The sequence below is a fragment of the Brachyistius frenatus genome, unplaced genomic scaffold (genome assembly GCF_029030835.1).
Source record: "Brachyistius frenatus isolate BFR_SWC_R1_liver_20210118 unplaced genomic scaffold, ASM2903083v1 Contig_248, whole genome shotgun sequence".
In the NCBI taxonomy this organism is placed as follows: Eukaryota; Metazoa; Chordata; class Actinopteri; family Embiotocidae; genus Brachyistius; species Brachyistius frenatus.
This window is the reverse complement of record NW_027210847.1, coordinates 230,971-252,005: the sequence shown is the minus strand read 5'-3', so window position 1 is coordinate 252,005 and position 21,035 is coordinate 230,971. Positions and strand designations below refer to the sequence as shown.

At 39.1% G+C, this 21,035-nt stretch overlaps 1 protein-coding gene across 2 annotated transcripts in view; it reads right to left on the bottom strand.

Moving 5' to 3' along the window:
• The window catches only part of LOC138634092 (FRAS1-related extracellular matrix protein 1-like), a 245,503-nt gene that overhangs the window by 212,769 nt on the left and 11,699 nt on the right, over window positions 1-21,035 (bottom strand). Inside the window, exons 14-36 of one of the 2 annotated variants that reach the window (XM_069720714.1) lie at window positions 20,444-20,537; window positions 20,098-20,350; window positions 18,125-18,319; window positions 17,759-17,944; window positions 17,477-17,673; window positions 17,175-17,373; window positions 15,843-15,990; window positions 15,599-15,740; window positions 14,869-15,061; window positions 13,878-14,142; window positions 12,536-12,953; window positions 11,063-11,264; window positions 10,832-10,976; window positions 10,620-10,749; window positions 10,318-10,390; window positions 9,876-10,025; window positions 9,559-9,767; window positions 9,394-9,441; window positions 9,125-9,310; window positions 8,600-8,731; window positions 7,937-8,052; window positions 7,649-7,734; window positions 3,137-5,432 (exon numbers count right to left, since the gene is read on the bottom strand). In XM_069720714.1, coding sequence (XP_069576815.1) covers window positions 5,230-5,432; window positions 7,649-7,734; window positions 7,937-8,052; window positions 8,600-8,731; window positions 9,125-9,310; window positions 9,394-9,441; window positions 9,559-9,767; window positions 9,876-10,025; window positions 10,318-10,390; window positions 10,620-10,749; window positions 10,832-10,976; window positions 11,063-11,264; window positions 12,536-12,953; window positions 13,878-14,142; window positions 14,869-15,061; window positions 15,599-15,740; window positions 15,843-15,990; window positions 17,175-17,373; window positions 17,477-17,673; window positions 17,759-17,944; window positions 18,125-18,319; window positions 20,098-20,350; window positions 20,444-20,537 — 3,970 coding nt within the window. In that variant the 3' untranslated portion in view covers window positions 3,137-5,229. Of the gene's footprint in view, window positions 1-3,136; window positions 5,433-7,648; window positions 7,735-7,936; window positions 8,053-8,599; window positions 8,732-9,124; window positions 9,311-9,393; window positions 9,442-9,558; window positions 9,768-9,875; window positions 10,026-10,317; window positions 10,391-10,619; window positions 10,750-10,831; window positions 10,977-11,062; window positions 11,265-12,535; window positions 12,954-13,877; window positions 14,143-14,868; window positions 15,062-15,598; window positions 15,741-15,842; window positions 15,991-17,174; window positions 17,374-17,476; window positions 17,674-17,758; window positions 17,945-18,124; window positions 18,320-20,097; window positions 20,351-20,443; window positions 20,538-21,035 lie in introns of those variants that run through there. The other variant, XM_069720711.1, reaches the window with a different exon arrangement.

Here is a 21,035-nt window from a genome sequence, read left to right as displayed (position 1 = left end):
GTGGTATGATGATCCATGACCAAAAGTCCCAGCTCTGTAACCTCTTATGTTCCTCTCCACTTGTAACGATGAAGATCAGAGGAGACGTCATATGATTATGCCCATGATCAGACCTTGAGGAAACAACAAAACAAAACGTGGATCACAGATATCAATGACACAGAACATTGTCATTGTGTCACTTCCAAACTCAATGAGTCTGGAAGTAATGATGTTCAGGTTTTTCCCATCTCATTCAAAAATGGACAAATGACACAATACTCTACAGGCTTAAGGAATAGACTATCTATTTAAAAAAATATGATAGCAAACTTTTGCGCTGTGCTCACGTTGGCTTCATGGCTTCTTTAGCCGCCAGCGGTGGAGGCTAAACAGCTCCTAACAATGACCATATTTAACTCACATCATACAAAACGTTGTTATTGTGCTATTATATGCTAGTCTTTGCTTACAATAATACAATATATGTATGCCATATCATATTTCTTATACGCAATCTCGTATTAGTCAATTATTACTCCTCAGGCGTATGCAACAGGCTGTGCCTATGTAGGTCAGCGATACTGATGCTGTGGTCAGCATACCGCTGTGCAAAACAACAAGGCCACCGGGTTACGGTATGGAACGGTTGATTTACAACCGTTAAGTTTCACCTCCTATTTTTCTTATCTCTTCTGAGTCATAAAACAGGACCGAGCCGCTAAAGACGAGCCCCCTCAACAAATCAACAGAGGACAGCTCAACTGCGCATGGCACTGTGGTTTTTTTTTTTTTACTACAAAAAGACCGGGTCAGGGAGAGACAGTCAGTCAGACTTCGTGAACTGACACATACTCTGTTGCGGTCAGGGAAACATAGTCTGGACCCCAGAGCTCTGTAACACTGATTATTCTGTTGCTGTTAAATAAACACCTTGAAGCCTGACATCTTCTCCTAAGGTCTGCTCTAGAAAGAAGAACTGCTTATTAAGTTGAAGACACTGGGAATTGGCGGCAGAGCACATCACTGGGTTCTCGACTTTTTATTTGAAAGAAAAATACAAGTAATAATAGGTTCAGCATATTCCAACAAGTATTAGGTGGGAAATGGAACCCCCACGCAGCAGGTTGTGTACTCCATTGCAATTCATTGTAATAATCAACAATATTTTTTTTGAAGGTTGAATAAAGTGTAGGAAAGTCTCTGTTCGCAGAAAACAGGGCATAGTTTACACGTCAGCAGCAGAATCAAACCATGGGAAGTTAAATGTGTTTACAAGCTCAGCCCCTGAGAACTTGTGGTGGAACATGTCCAGTATCAGTGATGCAGGTGAAAATGGGAGAAACGCCTCTAAGAATCAGAAGGGTTAAGTTAAATGCCAGCATTCTGAGTGAACCTTTAGCGTCAACATGATACACATGCTGCTATCCTTAACACACTGCTGGGAACATAATGACACACATTTCACAGGTTTGGGCTGGGTTGGTAGACCGAAGGCTGAAAGCATCGGTTTCTGTTGATTGCAGTACTGCGCCGCAGAAAAGCATTTCTCAGATTCAGTGTTTGTTTTTCATAGATGGCTCCAAAATCCAGAAACGCAGTGCGCAGGTGCAGCACTATACAACCCAGCAAATAATTGTCAGTCTGTACCAAAGAGCTGCTGGGAATACCATTGGCCGTGCAGTGGATAGAAGAGAGGGAACTAAATAACGCTGTTATTGCATCTGAAAGTTTCTCAGCACTTACAAGCAAGCTCTGGTAGATCATCATTCAGAAAAGGAATTATCAATGAAATATTTCTCTCAATGTACAGAATAAAATCTAAGGGTACACCGACACATTTCCCTTTGGGTTCCTGTCCATGTTAGTGTGGAGAGAAATGACCAGGCGGATATTCTGGCCAAATAAAGTCTGAGAATTAATCAAGTAGACGTACAAGTCCCATGAGTTGAAGTATTGGTATTCATCAGGACATATGCACAACCAGTATGGCAGAAGTATTGAGATGATTGTGAAACCAGAAGACAAACGTATAACACGCAACATGTTGGTACAGGTAGGATTATAGGATTTTTTTCAGGTCATTTGAAGTGAGTGTTTTTCCACAGGTGCCTCATAACGTCACAGTAGAACTCAGAGCTGACAATCAGACCTTGGGAGACAAATTCACAGTGCAAGAGCCCTATTCCACAGAAATATGGCGTGTGCAAGGACCAGCGCACACAGAAACGGGTTTAACTCAGGAACTGAGGCCAATGAAGCGAGTAAATTTGTAAAACTTACTCATCAGGGTTTTATCTTCCCACTGCTCAGTGCACATCATGGTGCTGTGCATTGTTTATGTACAGGAGCAGCTTAGGAACTCGAAGAAGGCAAAACACCATGGGCCTCATTTATAAAACATTGCGTAGGATCCACACTAAAAGTGTACCTGCGCACAAAAGCAGGAAATGGCTTGCACAAAAAAAAAAAATTCAGATTTATAGAACCATGGGCACGCTCACCTGCACGCAAAGTTTCCTTTATACATCACAATCCACGTGATTGATATGAAGATGAACTTGATATCCCACCTTCAACACCCACATTCAACCATAAATGGTCAATGCAAAGCATATTATAAAGATTGATGCATACAAAATTAGCCACGTGGCTCAGTGGTTCTTTGGTCAATTCTGTAGATGCATGCTGCACAACATCAGGAGAATACGTGTACAAGTCTTGTCTGCCTCGCCTTCAGCAATCACCATAGAGCTCTGGCTGCCTCACTTCACCACTATCCAGCCCATGCCAGCCTCCTGCCAGCCTTCCCTTCCGCTCCGCTCCACTTGCCTCACACAATCACCCTGCCAGCCTGATCTGCCTCTGTTCATGTCCGCCCTGCCAGCACAGCCTGCCTCCACTCATTCTCCCTTGCCTGTCTTTAATAAATTCCTTTCCACTTTAGATTCGGGTCTTGTGTGCTGCTTTGGGTCCTCTCACTCTGCCCAATACAGTAGTATTGATGTAACTGGATCAGATTTATAAGTAAAAAAATAAATACAAATATATATATGTATTATTTTAGCTGTGATTCTCTCTCTATATATACATGTATCAAATTCACATATCCTTAAATAGAATAGTTCAAATGAATGAATGATGCATGAATGAAATAGGAGAGCTGGAGTCATGATATGGTTTAGCACAGATTGGAAACAAAGGGAAACACTTATCCAATGTTTAAAAAACGAAATCAAACACAACATTTGCATTGTTCTTATAGTAATCGTATGATAATATGACAGACAAGATTAGAAAAACTGTTAGTTGGTGCATTTAATCACAACGTGGAATACAAATCACATTTCTCAGAGACTGTGGAGTAATGATTTACCTGATACTACTGTGAGCTGATGATAACATCCTCTTAACAAACATTTTCAGAAAGAAAAAACATTTTCTAGTAAAACAGCACAGGGACTGATCTCAAACTGCCGCAACATGGAGTGTTTTGTCACTTTTATTTTGAAAACTATAACCAATTAAATGCCAAGGCACTAATATTGAGGTTAAGATTATTCATATGAGAAATTTGTACAAAAAACATGTTCAAGAAAATGAGTGAGATGGAATTTAGTCAGTATTAAAGCCCGTGCGTTTAGAGTGAGTGAGGAGCTTAATGTGTACAGCAAAGGATTTATTTCCCTTAACATTAGTGGTGTCAAACATTAGATATGTCTCAAAACTTGAAGGACTTTCCTCATGACTGACTGATGTTCTAAATCCTGCAAAAAAACCCGTTTTTTAAATACTGTACAATAGTAATCAACCATTATTTATACCATATTTCAGGGTGACCTGCTAGTCTCAAAAATAAGTTTGAATACATCATATGGATATCACATGCATATCTATTTTAGTTTTAGCGGGACTCACCAAGCTGAAGACGATCTGGTGTATGTTTTGCTGCATGCAAACCTCTGAGAACTGCTTACAGCTCGTATAAAGGGCCCTCTTTCATACCCTGGCTGTAGATCACATGATGGGGATAATCACATTGCTGCTTAACCTTGTGGTTTGCAGGACCCACTGGCCCTGATCTCAACAACATCAGCAGTGTTGAATTCTCAAGAAGGGGACAACAACAGCAGCAGCTCATAACCAATGAATAATGTTATTTTTCTGATTATAGACACCGGAATAACATTACCTCTATAATATGGGCATCACAGATGTCTGTTATCTGCAGAAAGCCTCTAAATAGTCATTTGATTTTTCTTGCAAATACTGTAAGAACAATTTACACAATTTATCAAATTAGACCTTATTAAAGGGAATTCTTTAAATTCCATTTATGCAAAAGTGAATGAACTGATTAAGCCAAGTAGACAAGCAGAGCTTCATTTGATGCAAGTTGATATGTTGTTTTCTCATGGACATGGCCAATAAACATTTATTAAAGTAATAAATGAGGTTTGATAACACGTTTTCTTTAGCTTTATAGAAACATGTTGTAACAAGGATTCATGGAACAAGTGAATGAAGAGTGGAAAATAAATTCTATCCATGGCCAAATAAGTCTTTCAATGGGCCCCAGGCAAAAGTTTGCTTTTTGTACATGGTGAATCTTCTTTTTTGCCATGAAATAGTACAGTGCACATATACATTATATTGTGACACAGAAATCAATTAGCTACAATACAGTGTGCCAGTTGGTTTATGGTAATCTGATTTAACACAAATATATTTAGTATATGTACACTGTAATTAAGATTTAAATATAAATTATAAGTTTCATAGGGCACTGGATTTTATTTTGCAAAATCTGTGAAAACATAAAAGCAACAACCCATTTTGAAACTAAATTACCTGCACCACAAACCAGTGGACACAGTGAACCGGGGCCTTTCTTGGGACCCAGGTGGCCTAACACACATGTGGGTTATCCAACCTTTGCTCAATCAGAAATAAGGAAAAGACACTTAACAGTTAAAAAAAAAAAAATCTTTACATATATAAACAAGAATAAATGCAGTCTAAACAAGGTCACTTACTTAGTACTCAATTTCACAGGTTGTGCAACATGATAATTGTCACAAATTCAATTTAAATCACAGAAACAGTTTCAGAAAACTCCTCACTGACCCTTATTGTAAAGTTGTCTGTCATTGAACTTTAAGTGTCCTAAGGATCAGTCCTTTCTCCTCACCTCTTCTGAAACAACACAATGAGTAGCTCATGGCTGTGACGTTGTATACACTGTTGAATTCAAGTTTTCACAGAACACACAAAGTGGTGACCTCTACTTGTGTTGCAGTCTCTGACTTGCCATTTTGCCCTTCTCCACACCAGGACACACTTTTTGGTTCCCTTCATTTTCAACCGTGAAGAAGTCTTTCTCCAGTTGGTGTAGCTGACAGGCTCGCCATCCGCCCACTCCCAGCGTCCTTGGCCCTCCCTGTCGTTCAGGCCTTATGATAAAAGAGAAAACAGTCATTTACTTTTGGATGAAAATACTTAGCCATAGCCCTTTATTGTGTTTCTACAATAGTCTAGTTTGAAAGTATAGAAATACATCAAATCAGCACTGACATGATGCAGTGTATTAACGTGTCATTCCCCAAAATCTAATTAAATTAAGGAACATTAAAGATATCATTAATAATGAATGAAAGTACATGACTACATGCCATTTCATGTGGCATCAATTAATAAAGTACTTTAAAATGTATGCTATGTTGGTATTTGGCCTCTGGGCTCTGAATTTCTCACTCCCCAAATATTAAACCAATATTGTTATTGTGTTAATACACTGCTGTTACTCATCACTTATATGCCTCACTATGAATGCATATTAACTGGAAACTGGAAGTGCTGACAATGCCATTTACAATAGTGTAATACAACTGATTTCCTATGTAACACCAAGTAAAATGTGGGCTGAAATCGCCAATACCAACATGATACCGATACTTTGTACAAAAGCTTTATGTGTTTAGAAAAGGGGAAATAACAAGCTATGTACGCAGCCTCTCAAAATACACTATAACTCCTGTAGAAGAGAAGAGGAACTGACAGGTTACTGAGACTTGCTGTAAGAATGCTATGTTGAAATTAAATCAAATCAATAAATGCCATAATGAATGCCAATGCCATAATTAAGATATAAATCTGTCAATTATACAATCACATTTTGAAATGATCTGTCAACTGTCAGTCATACACAATTAGACTAGGTGAGTGAACATCATTTGCTGCTCATGTACATTTAGTAGGTAAGGTGTGTTGCTTACAGAGTAAATCATTTAAAATGGATGTCAAAATGTACAGATTAATTGGCAATAAAATAAATACGTGGGGAACTGCCGTTGTTTGAGCATCAACATACTTGAAGCCTAAATAAAAAGGGAAGCATGGTCAAAACATGGTCAGAAGTACTCTCATGTTCCTGGATATATTCTGCCCGACAGGATTTAGTGATTGAGTTCCGTCTCACCAGTGGCACCTTTCTTCTCCTCTTCAGTCCACTGCAGCATAACCTCACTGTAATCTGTCTTGTGTTTCATTTTCAGATGCTCAACAAAGTTTGCAGTGTTGCCACATTACTTCGCAGTCCTCCCACACATATCACAAACACAGTTGTCGCTGTTTTCAAACTAAAATATTTGTGACTGTTTGCGATTCATTATCAATGCTAAGACTGTTAGAGCCTGATATGAACATTGTAAACAGAGTGGCCCCTGGTGCTGGTGGAGTTAAGATAAGGGCAGGCATAAATTGCGGCCAATGAACACAGGTGTGGTAATGAGAGCACTTTGAATGCTCAGAGATATCGTGACGAGATGCTGAGCCCTTTGTCATGTCATTCATCTGCCGCCATCGCCTCATGTTAATGCATGCCCCACACGTTACACTGATTCGAAAACATCCCAGTTCTTGCATCACCTGCATACTCAACAGACAATGTTACCCATTAAGCATATTTGGGATGCTCTGGATCGGTGTATACAACCTGTGTTACAATTTTGAAACAATGAACTTTGTTCAGCCATTGAAGAGGACTGAATCAGCATTCCACAGCATACAATTAATTTATGTCAGGTGTACTAAAACTTTCATGATACTGTATTTCTATTAATTATTTCTAAAGTAAAAGTTTTGTATGCAAGCTGTTCCTCATAAAGTTTTAAGTCATGAGGCCTGGGACACACTGCCTGTGCATTACCTTAGATGCACGTCTTAGCAGCAGCTTGCTTACATGTGTATCTGCCCAGCTGCGTGTCAGTGCGGTGCTGCGGCTGCAGGCCCTACCATTGAATCAATTCAATTCTCGTTAAAAAGGCCATCAGAATAGTATTATTGAGGTCTTACAAGTGATGAGTTGTAACCACGCCTGTAAAATAGGCATCGGATCTATTTTAAAAATGATGCGACGCACACGCGGCGCGGCTGAGGTGTCTCAGCGGGCAGTGTGGCTGCTTTCAGACATTAATATACATGCCGAAATGAAATGACGCCACGCAGCAACAGTTAACATACACCACGCAGCCAGTGTGTTCCAGGCCTGAGCAGTTGGTATTCACAGTGTCCAATGTCCAATAAGGAGAAAATTAGCACTCATGTTGTGTAAAATTACACATAACATATTTCAAAATGTTGTTAATCATCTTTAAATCATAACGCCCACCTATCCAGAATGGTTTTCTTCCACTGAAGTCCCACATCCAGTCCAAGTTGACTTTAGAGAGAACACTTGCTAGGGTACCTTTATATCTGAAATGAAAAGAATATTTTTTTTTTAAAGGGAAGCGTATAAATAGAGCATATGAATACGATTTGTGTTGTCTGTGTTTGTGTGACAGACAACTAATCCGAAGCATGCATGTCCATCTCCCTGCCTCACAATTTCTCTCTAATCTTATCACCCTATAACTCACATAATCTGTTTGTGAGAACACAGAAAGTTTGACTTTACCTTTCCCTGCAGGCCTTGTTAGCTGTGCTCCATGTGACCTTGCTCTCAGTACTGAGGATGTAACAATGGCCATCATGAAAGGTCCAGCCCTGCGGACACACCTGAGCACTCACCATCTGTGTTTCAAGAGGAAATGTGCAGAAACGTTGGCATTAATAGGTGAACATAAAACCTTTTTGAAAATCATCTTAGAGATCCATCAACATTTTGTCAAAAGACTACACTTCAATTCTTATGGCGTACTATCCTAGATCCACTACTTTTCAGTCTTCATATGTCAGCATTTAGCATAAAACATAAGGACAATAGAGACTTTCATTACTATGCAGACGACACATGATTTTATATACAGTAGCAGTCAATTCGGATGATCTAAACCCCCTCTGCTCCCTTGAAAAGTATGACTGAAATTAATTTACAGATGACAGAAGTGTACTTTCCTCCATCTGGATTACAAAACAGAGATAATTGTTTTTAGTTCACAAGATTAAAAAAAAAATTTTTTTCCAACAACTGATGTTACTTTCTCAGCAAATTACTCCTGTCACACTCGAACACCTGAAGAATATTGCCAAGATTAGACCTTTCCTTTCTCCCACTGTTAAAAAAAAAAAAAAAGGTTGCACATGCTTTTATTGCAGGCGGATTTGCCCATATGTGTACCTCATCAGTTGGTGCCCAGGGTTTCCATGAGACACCATTGCAGTGAAGAAGCTGATTGGTGGTTTGGTTGAAATGCAGGAGTCCCATTAGTTCTGGCACACAGGGCTTTTGGATGGAGTTACCAACTGTAACCTATAGGGCCACAAAAATGTTCATGAAAATTAATCTAGAGCTGCTTCAAATAAAAGCCTGTTTTCACAATAATTAGAAAGGCAACAACACTTAAACAATCATTCTTTTTTTTCTTTTAATAATAATGAAAACCGCAAAGAACTGTTAGTGGCAACCACTACAGGAGTCTAATATGTTGTTGGTTAGTAAAGGCAAAACCAAACAAACCACCCCTTCCCAAAACACAATGGCTAATATGAATGAAAAATGGCCCTAAAAGATTGATGGGAAACTAAATAGAAATATTGTCTAATTATGAGGCTTAAGAGTTTAAAGACCCTGACAAAGAAGAATGTCTCTTTGTTGGCACAGCATCAAGCAAACTTTCCAAGAACAAGTGACATTTATGCTTACATGTCCTTTAGCCAGTCGAGTTTTTTGAGGTTTTGAGATCTTTCTTTGAGGTTCAGACTTTAACTTAGTGTGCACTCCAGTTGCCTGCTGCTGTGCTCCCCAGCTAACCACACGGATGTTTGCCTTTCTGTCCTTCCTGGATGGGGAGGTGTCATCTTCGACTTGCATTCGCATTATGCCATGATACTGGAATAATAGAGACAATGGAAATGAATCCTTTTGTGAATTTCAGAAATATCATCAGGTCGGTCTCAGCTGCTGCAACTTACTGTGTAAATTATATCTGTCCCATTTTGAAAAACTGATGAAGGTGCAATCTGAAACACAAAAGACACAGTATCAGGTTATAAACAATTGTAAAGCTTATGGCTAAAAGGAAAAAAGGAAGTTATTTTGGATAAAATCAAATCAAATGGAAATAGTAAGGCACTTACTGATTTTAAATTGTCCATAACTCTGACTTTCTTTTTTAGGAGACTTGTTCCTGATCTGGAGATGTTGTCTCCATGGGTCCAAATGACAGATTCTTTGCCAAGTGGAAGTTTTTCTAGCTTGATGGATCCATGCTGGGGGTATGTATATGATTGAATCTCTTTTCCTCCAAGAACAGGAGCCTCCTGATGCTGATTTAGCTTGCACTGCACTGTTTGAGTTGTAGGAGTCAGGTCAGTGTCTTAAGGCAAAAATGTATCCCCTGAGTTTTCAATTCCACCATATTGTTGAAAAAAGGCAATACTATAATTCTTTTTACCTCTTCCTGAGTCCCTCATGGTGAGTTGTGCCTTGTTGGCGTTGCCAATTACTGTAGATTCAGGAGAGACTAGCAGTACTTCAAACATCTTGTCAGCCTCCTCAAGTTCATCTTGAATGATCTCAGTTTGCCAGGTCCGCTTTGACACGCCTTCATGAAAAATTATAATATGTTGTATTGCACAGCATTTTAACTTTTAATAGTAAGAATTATGGACGACAATGAAACTCAGAATTTGTACTGTTTACAAAGTAAATGTTATGGTATGCATTTTTTTTTTTAAACAATTTTTTTGTAACAATGTTTAATAATATTTATTTTTTCTGAATACCAAATTTTAAACTTCAAGTAATGTAGGTTTACACCAGAGGTTTGCAACATTGTTGAGTACGAGTTTATTTTTATCACCAACCGCCACTGTTCTCTACTAATCTGCACATACCTGGGTCAAACTGAATGAGGGAGGAAGGGTTTATGAGGAAATCTTTTCCAGCTGTTGCAGTCACCTCCTTTACCTGCATAAAGAAACATGTAGCAGAAACACATCTTAAAATCTGTTGAATAATGTATTAAATAATTGAGCTATGATGAATCCATCAAAACTGCACTCCAAAGGTCTTCTTTGGAGTCCAGAGAAGCTTTATTAATTACTCTGAGTATTCATAAGATAAAATGAGGTAAATATACTTAGAAATTGAAAATGCATAACAGTTCATCAGTTTCAGTAACAAATGACTTGCAGACCTTGACAGTGACATAAGAGGACTCTGCCAAGTTCCCCTTTCGAATCATGTCCAGTGATATAATTCCCTGCTCCTCACATGCAGAGGACTCAGACTGTGACAGCTCCACACTAGACCATCTAAATTCAAGCCTGGAAAGACAGGGTCAAGTATGGTTTTGACTAAAATGTTAATTCAACATGTCATAAAAAATAAATGCCTTTTTTTTCTTACATGTGAGAGAGCCCAGTGTTGCCAAGAGGATCAGATACTCTGAACTCCAGGCTGTCTGAGAGAGACTCCCTGTCTGGACTGATGATATAGGCAATAGTTCTTTTGCTTAGCTCCATCTGAGAGAAGCGCTCTGGCACAAAACCACCTGAAAAGAGTAACGATACAAACTTTTTTTCTTCATTATAAGTTATAGTAAAGTGTACTGTAGATGTAAACAAAATTCTTCCCGACCTGTGATAGTGTTTTCTAGGTAACCAAAATAGGGTGGACGAACGATGCAGAATATCAGCTCCTCTTCTTTGCTGTCCCTGTTTTGAGCCTTCAGCTCTTGAGATGACAGAAAAATCCCATACCGACCGTCAGCTAAAAGTTCTGCTTTCCAAAGTGGGAGCAGCTTCACAACCTCAGGTGCAGACTTATCCAAAGGCTTGATCTGAAATTATACACAGCTTGGTGAAGTACAGGCATTGGTATTCATGAACATTACACAAAAGAAAGCAGTTTCCACTTATGAAATGATGTGGCATGGTTTATATAACATCTTAAGACCTGATGTTTGGGGTCTGTCAGCCAATTGAAAAGGAGAACAATTCAGCACTCTAAGTGCTCTGGAACTCACCTGTGAGTGTGACTTTTTCTTTGACATTACTAGGGCCCATATTGTGTTACTTGCTGTAGCAAACACTATGGATTCCTACTAGTCATGGATTTATCGCTGCCATTTTAGCTTTCTTACAACCACGTTTCCAAATAAGTTGGGTTGCTGTGTAAAATGCAAATAAAAAAAGACTGCAATAATTTGGAAATCATGTAAACCCGTATTTAATTGAAAATAGACAAAAGACAACATATCAAAGGTTGAAACTGAGAAATATTTCTATTTTATGAAAAATATTTGCTCATTAGCCAGCAACGAGTTTAAAACAAAGTTGGGACAGGGACAAGTTTACAATTGTGTTGCATGACGTCTTCTTTTAACAACACACTGTAAACGTCTGTGAACTGAGGAGACCACTCACTGGAGTTTGGAAAGTCAAATGTTTCCCATTCTTGCTTGATATAGATGTGTTTTTTATTTCATGATACGCCAAATGTTTTCAATATTGACAACATTAATAGTGACAGGTCTGAACTGCAGGCAGGCCAGTTGATAACCTAGACTCTTCTACTACAGAATCATGCTGTTTTAATATCTGCAGAGTGGGTTTTGGCCTCGTCTCTCTGAAAATAGCAAGGCCTTCCCTGAAAAAGAAAGAGTCTGCGTGGCAGCATATGCTGCTCGAAAACCTCAGCACCTATGCAGGCTCCCTTAACCATTCACCTACAAATGCAGGTGAGCTACAGCTCCCATAAAGCCAGGAAATCAGGCCAGCTTGGTGGCAACATTGCCCAAAATCAGAGCCACCAACCAATGCTCATGTCAAATGGATTCTCCTTACTCAGTGACACACCTGCTAAGAAACCAATCTGGTAATTGGCAGCTCTACTTTCAGTCACCAACTCCAGCGGCCATAGTCTTATATATTCCTGGGACAAGAGTGGGCCCAGTTTATCCCCCGGCTATTTAATTTTCTTCCTATTGGCTCACAGACCCCAGAGGGGAACTGTACATTAAGGGCTTGTTGTATTTTTAAGGATGCTAGGGGATTTGTGACAAAACTGCAAAGCTTGTATAACTTTCAAAACTAACCTTTTATCACCTACCTCAATAGTGAAGAACACAGGCTCCATATGTAACTGCCCATCCAGCAGGAAACCTCGATTAGTGCTGTCAAAGGCAGTGAAGGCAAACCGGTCGATATGTGATGGCCCCCCATCATGTCTATATATCACCTCCTTCTCCTTTATGTCTCTCTGAGTGAAGTTTGAACCAGTGGTCAGTGTGGTACCAGCTGAAACCAGTTTGCCATACTGTGGAGGCTGCAGGAGGACAAAGGTCAGGGCTCTGGGTGGAGTGTCGGGGTCAGACATGGACAGGCAGTCAGGACCCAAGATCATGGAAGAACCTTGGGGAATTATGAGACCTTTGTTGGAAGACAGAGATGGAAGGATGCGATCCACTATTTCCACCCCAATTTCGATGCTTCCACTTTGGCTAGTTTTGCCGTTACTCACAGAAAACCTGTCAAAAAATACAACAAGCTGGGTGTTAAGCTATTTGATCTGATGTTTTAATGTAAAACTAGTTTAGCAAGTAAAAGTTTTATTCAAAACATAATTGATAGATAGCTTTGGGCTGGATTGAGGATTATAGGTTAAAGCACGGTAGCACATAAAAGGTAGATATCTTTAGCTGAAGCTTAAATACTTCAAGTTACTTAGGATCCTGATTGTTTAGAAGTTGTAGATTAACTGGATTTATGGTGTAGGGATTTGTTTACTGGTCTGTCAAAAAATGTCAACTATGAGTAAAGATAGCAATAGTGAACCCCAGCTAAAGAACGTGTGCACCAACAGCTAAAACAAATGACAAAAAGCTTCTCAGTGGAAAGCATTGAAATGTCATTTTAAATATTGATCACATTGGAGGGAATCTGGAAATCCAAATTACCTAACGGTAGGAAGGGGAAAGAAGACTTAAATACTGGAGCAAATGCAAGCAGGGTAAAGGAGAAAATGTCTGAAAGTAAAAATCAGATGTGGAGTCGTCACAGAAAAGAGTGGCTGAGTGAGAGAAAAAGAGAGCCCATCTATAACAGAAGGGGGGAGAGAGGGAGAGAGAAAACCATTTAATCTTATCTCACAAAAAAGTAGTCATACTGGGTGTCAACCCAGTATGACTACTTTTATTAAATAGAACTTACAACTGTTCTGTGTTCTTCATATTGACAGGAATCAGTGAAAGACTATGTAGCTTGAAGATCATTCAGATTAGTCATTCTTTTTTTATACTTTACTGAGGGGAACATCTCACTATGCTTAGAAATCTACAAAGTATGCAGGCAAGTATGTGAACAATGCCATCTAAATTGTATTTTCTTGTTAAAAAATAAGATTTAGTAAGAAGTAATTCTGTCTTTGTCTAAAGACAGGTTCTTGGACTCACTGAAAGTTTTCTCTGGGTGTGCTGGCAAGGTTGTCATGTACATAAGCTACAATGTTCGCTGCTATGTCCATCTGACTGAAGGTGGAGATGACAAGCCCAGGATGTTTGACATATTCTATGTGTCCATGGGCAGGTGGGTTGGTGATGACATACAGAAGGTCCTCTGGCTCGTCCGTGCCATCTGTGGCTAACAGTGCATCTGTAGTGAGAACCACACGATTGCCTCGGGTGACCTTCACTGGCTTCACAAAGATATAAATGTTTCCTGAAAACAACAATTAAACATTTAAAGGTTACGTTCGCATTAAGACAAGTAATTAAGATTGGACAGGGTATAATTAAGATCAATATATATTGAATTATCAAAATATCAAGACCACCCTTGACTAATATGCTGTTGGTCCTTCATATGCCACCAAAAAAGCATGGACTTTACAAACTCTGTGTGGCCATAAAACGTCCGGCAGCAAAACCTTATTAGCATTTCTTTTAGATCCTGGAAGTTGCAGGTTCGATTAATTGTGAATCAGGCATGTTCCAACACATCCCCCAACAGCCTATCACCCATGCATTGTTCGTCCAAACTTTGGGAGTACTTTTGGTAGATATTCACCACTGCTGACCAGGAGCATCCCACTCCTGGTCCCACTCCAGTCATTGCTATTTTAGAGATCCTCTGATCCAGTCATCTGGCCAAAACGATTTGACCCTTGTCAAAGTGGCTCAGATCTTTACACCTGCCCATTTCCCCTGCATCCAACATCGTTTACGACATCTGACGTACCATCTAATATGTCTTAGACCTTGACATGCACCATTGTTACAAGATAATCCGTGTTATTTGCTTCATCTGTGAGTAGTAAAAAATGTTTTGGCTGAGCAGGGAAAATGTTGGTCATCTAACCCGGCAGTCATGAGGATATCACAAGCAGGCAATTTCATCCAAAGCCACAGTAAGTCTAATAGAGAACTTAAGACCAAATTCCAGTACCTTTTTCTAGATCTTTCACAGATATCTGAAAGTGCTGTGGGGGTGATCGATTCTTTCCGTCCAGCAAGTGGAAGACAAAAAAGTCCTGTGTTTTAGCCCGGAGGCCTGTATGCATGTAGCGCAGAAGGTTCATGTCCACCATTTCCTGAGTGCAGTTTCTCCCAGGGGCAAGTGTCACCCACTCCTGACCTTCCTGAGACAGGATTAGTCACAGTTAGTAGCACACCACCTTCTTGTACCAACCCAGTGTCTACAGTGAGAGTTCACTCAGTAAAGTTTTGACAGTTGTCTCCTTAAGTAAAGAAAACCCAGACACAGACACTCAGAGGCAAAGAGAAAGTTAAGGTTTGGTTAAGGCATAAAAACAACTTGTTTAGGTTTAGGTAAAGAACACGTTTTGGATTAAAATATGTACTTTTTGAAGATTAGTGATCCTTTGTCATCATGCTTAATACAATAAACAGGTGGTTAAGGTAACGACACAGTCATGGTTAAAAGAAACAATGCTGACAGGAAACAAACAGCTGTCTTCTGTGTTCAAATCCAGTGGGTTTTTTTGTCATCCAAGATGTGTGAACGTGTGTGAGTGTGTGTTTGAATGGGTGAATAGGAAACAGTGTTAAGTGCTATAAGACCGCTTTGGTGACCAAACACTATACATGTGCAAACCATTTACCATGGTATAAAGAAAATGGGGTATCACTTTAAAACTTTGTCGCACTGCACCAACCTTAAACTGAAGTAATCCTTCAGTTGGAACGATCTCAAACATGTACATGACCTGAGAAGCAGGGGTGTCACTGTCCTGTGCAAATAGGGTAACACCAGATATAAGCCGGGCTTCTCCTGGTTCCACCTCAAGTCCATTGTTCCTAAAGTCCACAAGATTGACAAAAGGTTTACTTTTCTTTCCCACAATCAGTCATATGATAAATTACTTTTAACAGGAACTCTGTTGAAGATGTTCATCTAACCTGATGACACATGGCTCCTCATCATTCACTGGCAGCACTTTAACCATCACCTGTCTGTAGAGTAGGTGTTTCCCATCAGTCATTTGGATGGTAAAACTGTCCTCCATATTCTCAGAGTCATCGTGCATGTACATCAGGTCAATAATACCTGTTGGACAATGATGATACAGATTTATTAAAGCAGTGGTCATAGCTCATTTTAAATTAAAGATGCATAGAATTTAACTCAAGAATTTAACTTCTTATTGAGGAAAAGTCTCGTTTTAAAAACCAGTGTCTTGTTGTCTTGTCTGGTTTTGTAGTTTGGCCAATTTCACCATTGCTATTTTACACATCAATTCAACTGCTGAGTAATCAGACTGTTAGGTGCTCTAAGTTTTCAATTTAATAACTTTATCGAAACTGTGCTTATTTGAAAGTTATACACCTAGGGTGTCTTTTAGATTGTCAAACTGCTAAACCTTATAATTAAGCACAGTATTATGCAGTTGAACTAAAAAGTAGACCTGCACAATACAGCTAAAGCTGGATGAATTTTAGCCGAACTGAGCGAAAACAATGGAAGCAGGGGGAAACAGCTTGCCTGACTCTAAATGTCAAAAATATGCCCACTAGAGCCTCTAAAAGTTACAAAACTAATTTTACAGAATAAAAATTACAGGTTGTATGTGTTCAGGACAGCTGTACATTTGAACTAATTTCTGATCAACAACATCCGAGTGCAGGGACCATGTGCAGCTTCGATCTTGTCATTGTTGTGAGGTTATTATACCTTTGCAGACACCCTCACTAAACCCTGTGATCACCAAGTGGCAAAATGTATTACGTACACATAATTTGCACAATCGGATATGGAGTTGTTTGCTAAGAAATAGCTGGCATATGTATCTCCTAAAACCACACATTGTTGTTTTGATATTTATGTGCCAGGTGTTATTTAGTGAGCATTGCAGATTTAGGAAGGTGTATTTTAGAACTTTGGGCTGACTCACAGTAAGGGCTGGTCTACGATCTCTCAGAAATAGTTTTAATACATGATGTCCAACCTTGGCGGAAATGTATAGCCGCTGGATTCAGAAAACCAGCTGTGTAACTTCAGTCAGTTACGTGGCATTTGGCTGACAAATGGTGAAACTTTGATCACAGTCATTTAACCACTCAGTCAGTGACAGGCATTCACATTTATAGGACTGGCCCAACTTGCAGTCCAGCCAAAAACAGTGTAGGTCAAACAACAAAGTATAACCAATTTAAAGTAATATGTATATATCTTTTTTTTTACAACTTCAGTCATGATGGAAATGAGGCTTTAGCAATGAATGTAAAAAGTACCATCTGTAAGATCTGTCATGGTAAAGTCCACCACTCGGGATGGAGAATTGGCTTTTTGTCTTTTGTTGCCTCTGTGGTTGACAATGCTGCCATGTTGAGGAAGTTTGTCTATGCTGAAAAGCAGGACATTCTTGGGAACATCCAGGTCCGTTGCATGCAACACCGACAAGTCCAGCTGCTTCATTTCTCCTTCTTGTACCTCATCACACAGGGAAGTCAGTCAATATTCTGAGAAGTAAATCTGAGGGAAATGTCTCATGATTATGGTCTTCAGTCATGAGACACTGATCATAAAAACTTACTGTGATATTATGAGCCACAAACTCTGGGATCTCATCATTTGTTGGGCTAATAAGGATATAGAAGGGGATGTGGGCAGATCTGTGTTTGCCATCTGAGGCACAGAGCATGAACTGGTCAGTTGTGGGTTCCATCCGTTGGTGTCTGGACTGTACATAGTTAACATGTCCTTCAATGATGTCTTTGTATGAAAAAGAATCTGGGGAAAAGGAGGTTACACCAAACAAACACATATTATTTTTTATTTCACCTTGTTTTTTGATCATGTATATCATGATGCTTACCTATGCTTATGCCTGTGTTACTTTTTTCAAAGCCAGGACTGGGAAGGACATTTTCAATGTAGCCGAACTGGGGTGGAGAAATCAGACTGACCACCAGCTCATCCACGACTGTGTCCATGTCAGAAGCTTTCAAATGTGATACAGTAATTGGGGCAGTCCCACCTTCATCCACCATAAAGATGTATCCTACAAACACAATGATAAACCACATAGCAGATCAAATTTAGTATTTTACAGCTCCAAATATTTGTTATGATCCAAATAGAAAATGTCAAAAATCGACAACAACAAAAAAACTTGTAATTTCTTTTCACTCTTTTAATTAGTAAATTCAGTTCAAAGATGGTTGGATTGAAAAGGGCCCACCTGTTGCTAGTGAAGGTGGCTGGCTGTTGACAGGAAACACTGTGATCTGGAGGTCGTACACGGGGAGACTTTCCTGTAGTCGAGCCTTGTCTCTGGTCCTGATGGGACTGCAGCATAAAGCGGAGGTCTCTGTCTCCCCATCAGAAATTATAAAAGTGATTGTGTCATGGCGAGGCGTGAGTCCAATTTCCAGTCCTAAAACCACAATCATAAAATTCACTTTTAGAGACAGCCCTTACAGTATTTTATTGTATGACATTTGTGATGTAAAGGAAGCTTACTTTATATGCACGGCCGAATTAAATGACTAGGGATCCTTGACACAATTAATTAATAGCATACATAATATAGCCAAGACATACATATACGGTGGTATAATATACAAACACAATTCTGATCTCAAAACTATATTTTGACTAAATTTCAAGCAAAAGTATTAGATTCGCAATCAAAAAGGCTTGTTTCAAATTTAAAAAAAAAAAAAAACCTCTTTGTGAGCTACTTCGTTATCAAAATTCTCATGCCTTTGACCAAACCAATAAATTAGTAAGATAGGGGTGGGCGATATGTCTGATAAGTTTCTTCGCTTGATCAAAATCAGAACCTGAGTTACACCCGCTTTTGCTAGCAGTGGTCCATGTGTGTCAGTAATTCTTTACACACTTGAAACTTGACCAGAGAGCGTACGTCAAAGTTTGTGACAAACTCTGGAAATTGGCAACAAAGACCCTTGAAATGCTTCAGGAAGCCCATGGAAGCCCATGGAAATGAAGCAATGAGTTTTTGAGTGATATTTTTCAGTCCGCAGGACAGTTTTACACTTCACCTCAGTCCATCTTAAATGATCTCAGGCCCAGAGAAGGCTGCAGTGTATCTGAATCATGTTTATATATGGTTTCGTCTTTGCATGGTAGAGTTTTAACCTGCATTTGTGGCTGCAGTTATGAACTGTGCTCAAAGACAATGTTTTGGTCAAGTTTTTCTTTGCCCAGAAAATGTTTTCCACTACAGAATTGTTTGTTTTTAATGCAGTGCCACCTGAGGGCCAGAAGCTCACGACCATCCAATAATGTTTTTTTGGCCTTGTCCCGTTCAAAGAGAGATTTATCCACATCCTGTGAATCGCTTAATGATTTTATGGACTGTAGATGATGAAATCCATAAATTATACATTATACGCAGTCTTTCAGTGTCAAACCTCTCCCCATCTTCACTGTCAAGTCAATGTTACTTGCCAATCAACCTAATTAATTGTGGCTTACGCAACTTTACTAGTTTTTTGTTACCCCTTTCCCAACTTTTTTGAGACAGGTTGCTGCCATCAAATTCAAAATGAGTAGAGTCTAGTCTATTTTCAATTAAATATGAGTTTACGTGATTTGGAAATCATTGCATTGTTTTTATTTACATTTTACATAGCGTCCCAACTGTTTTGGAAATGGGGTTGTATTACAAATTGCACTTTTAATTATAGACAAAAACTAATTATTTTACATTTCATGTCAATCTGTGATTTTAGACGCAGTTATGCACAGTGACTATGGACAGCTTGTTAGTTTGCCAACTTATTTAGTTTGTTGTTTCTTAAATTAACAAAATGTTATTTGCACTAGGCAATATCTGATCAAAGAAAATGTACATTACTTTCAACAAAGCATGTGGGTTTTGACTTTGATATTTTGTACAGTACTGCAATTTCAGTTTCTAGTTTATACTGGGACTGGTCTTGACAATATCAGATTGTGAGGAATATACAGCCCATTATTATTTGCCTTAACAAAGAACTGTGTTGACAAAACTGGTTGTCAGTGGAACATAATGACTTCTTATATTGGTCAATTCTACAGCTATTGTCATCAATCCAACAGCTTTATAACATAATAACAGCTTTATAATATATGCAAGTGTGAATCACATGGACTGCACTTAATCCTAATAAATATTTGGATCTTGGCCTACCTTCAGCCGTCTACCTGTGTGTTTGTAGCTGATGATCCCTGCAATGATGTCTGCCTGGATAAAGTGATCAACCACAACACCATTTCGCTGCACCACACCATGAAATGGCTGCCGAGCAATGAGGAAGGCCAAGCTGCTGTTGTCGCTGTCAACATCAGTAGCAAATATATACTCTGCTGTGATGACAATTTCCTGTCCCTCTGCACAGCTGAGAAATGGTTTCAAACCAGCAACCACCACTGGGACCTCATCATTAATGGGCGTTACCTGAAAGTAACAAGCAGGTCAGAGACAGAGTGTAAAGCTCTGTAAATTCTTTATTATATATTCTTAGTTATTTTCTCAAATGACAGCAATTACCTTCACTTGTAGGATAAAACTGACTGAATTGGTGCCATCTGTTGCAGTGAATTTAATGTTGTCATCTGTAGTTTCTGAGCTGTCGTGATTGTACCTGCATGAACACATAAATAAAGATTTGGCGAGTCAGAATAAAATGATCAACATTTGCACAGTGAAATTCAGTTAAATATATTGAAATAATCAACCTGTTCTAAAACAGCTTAACTCACTTACCTTGTAACCTCAAGAGATTGCTTTCACGAGGGAGTACTAAACAAGTCGAAGCATACTAAATGATGTTCTTATTCAAGCTGACTGTGGGGACTGTATGGAGTTTTGATTTGTTGGATCCTCACTCAGCTTTTTGAACTAAGGAGTGAATTTATCATTTGAATGTATCTTTTCACTTTTACACATTGCCATTGATTTTAAAATTCAAACAGTTGTTTTACATTTTACACTGATGCAAGTCTGTAGGAATATCCAGACACGCAAGAGTTGCTATTACAGACGGACACCTTTTCCCTATGTTTATCCAAGAGGATTACATGTTCCTGTGAAATTGGATTGGGATATGGCATCATTGTGTTTCTGGACTTGCATATGTTTT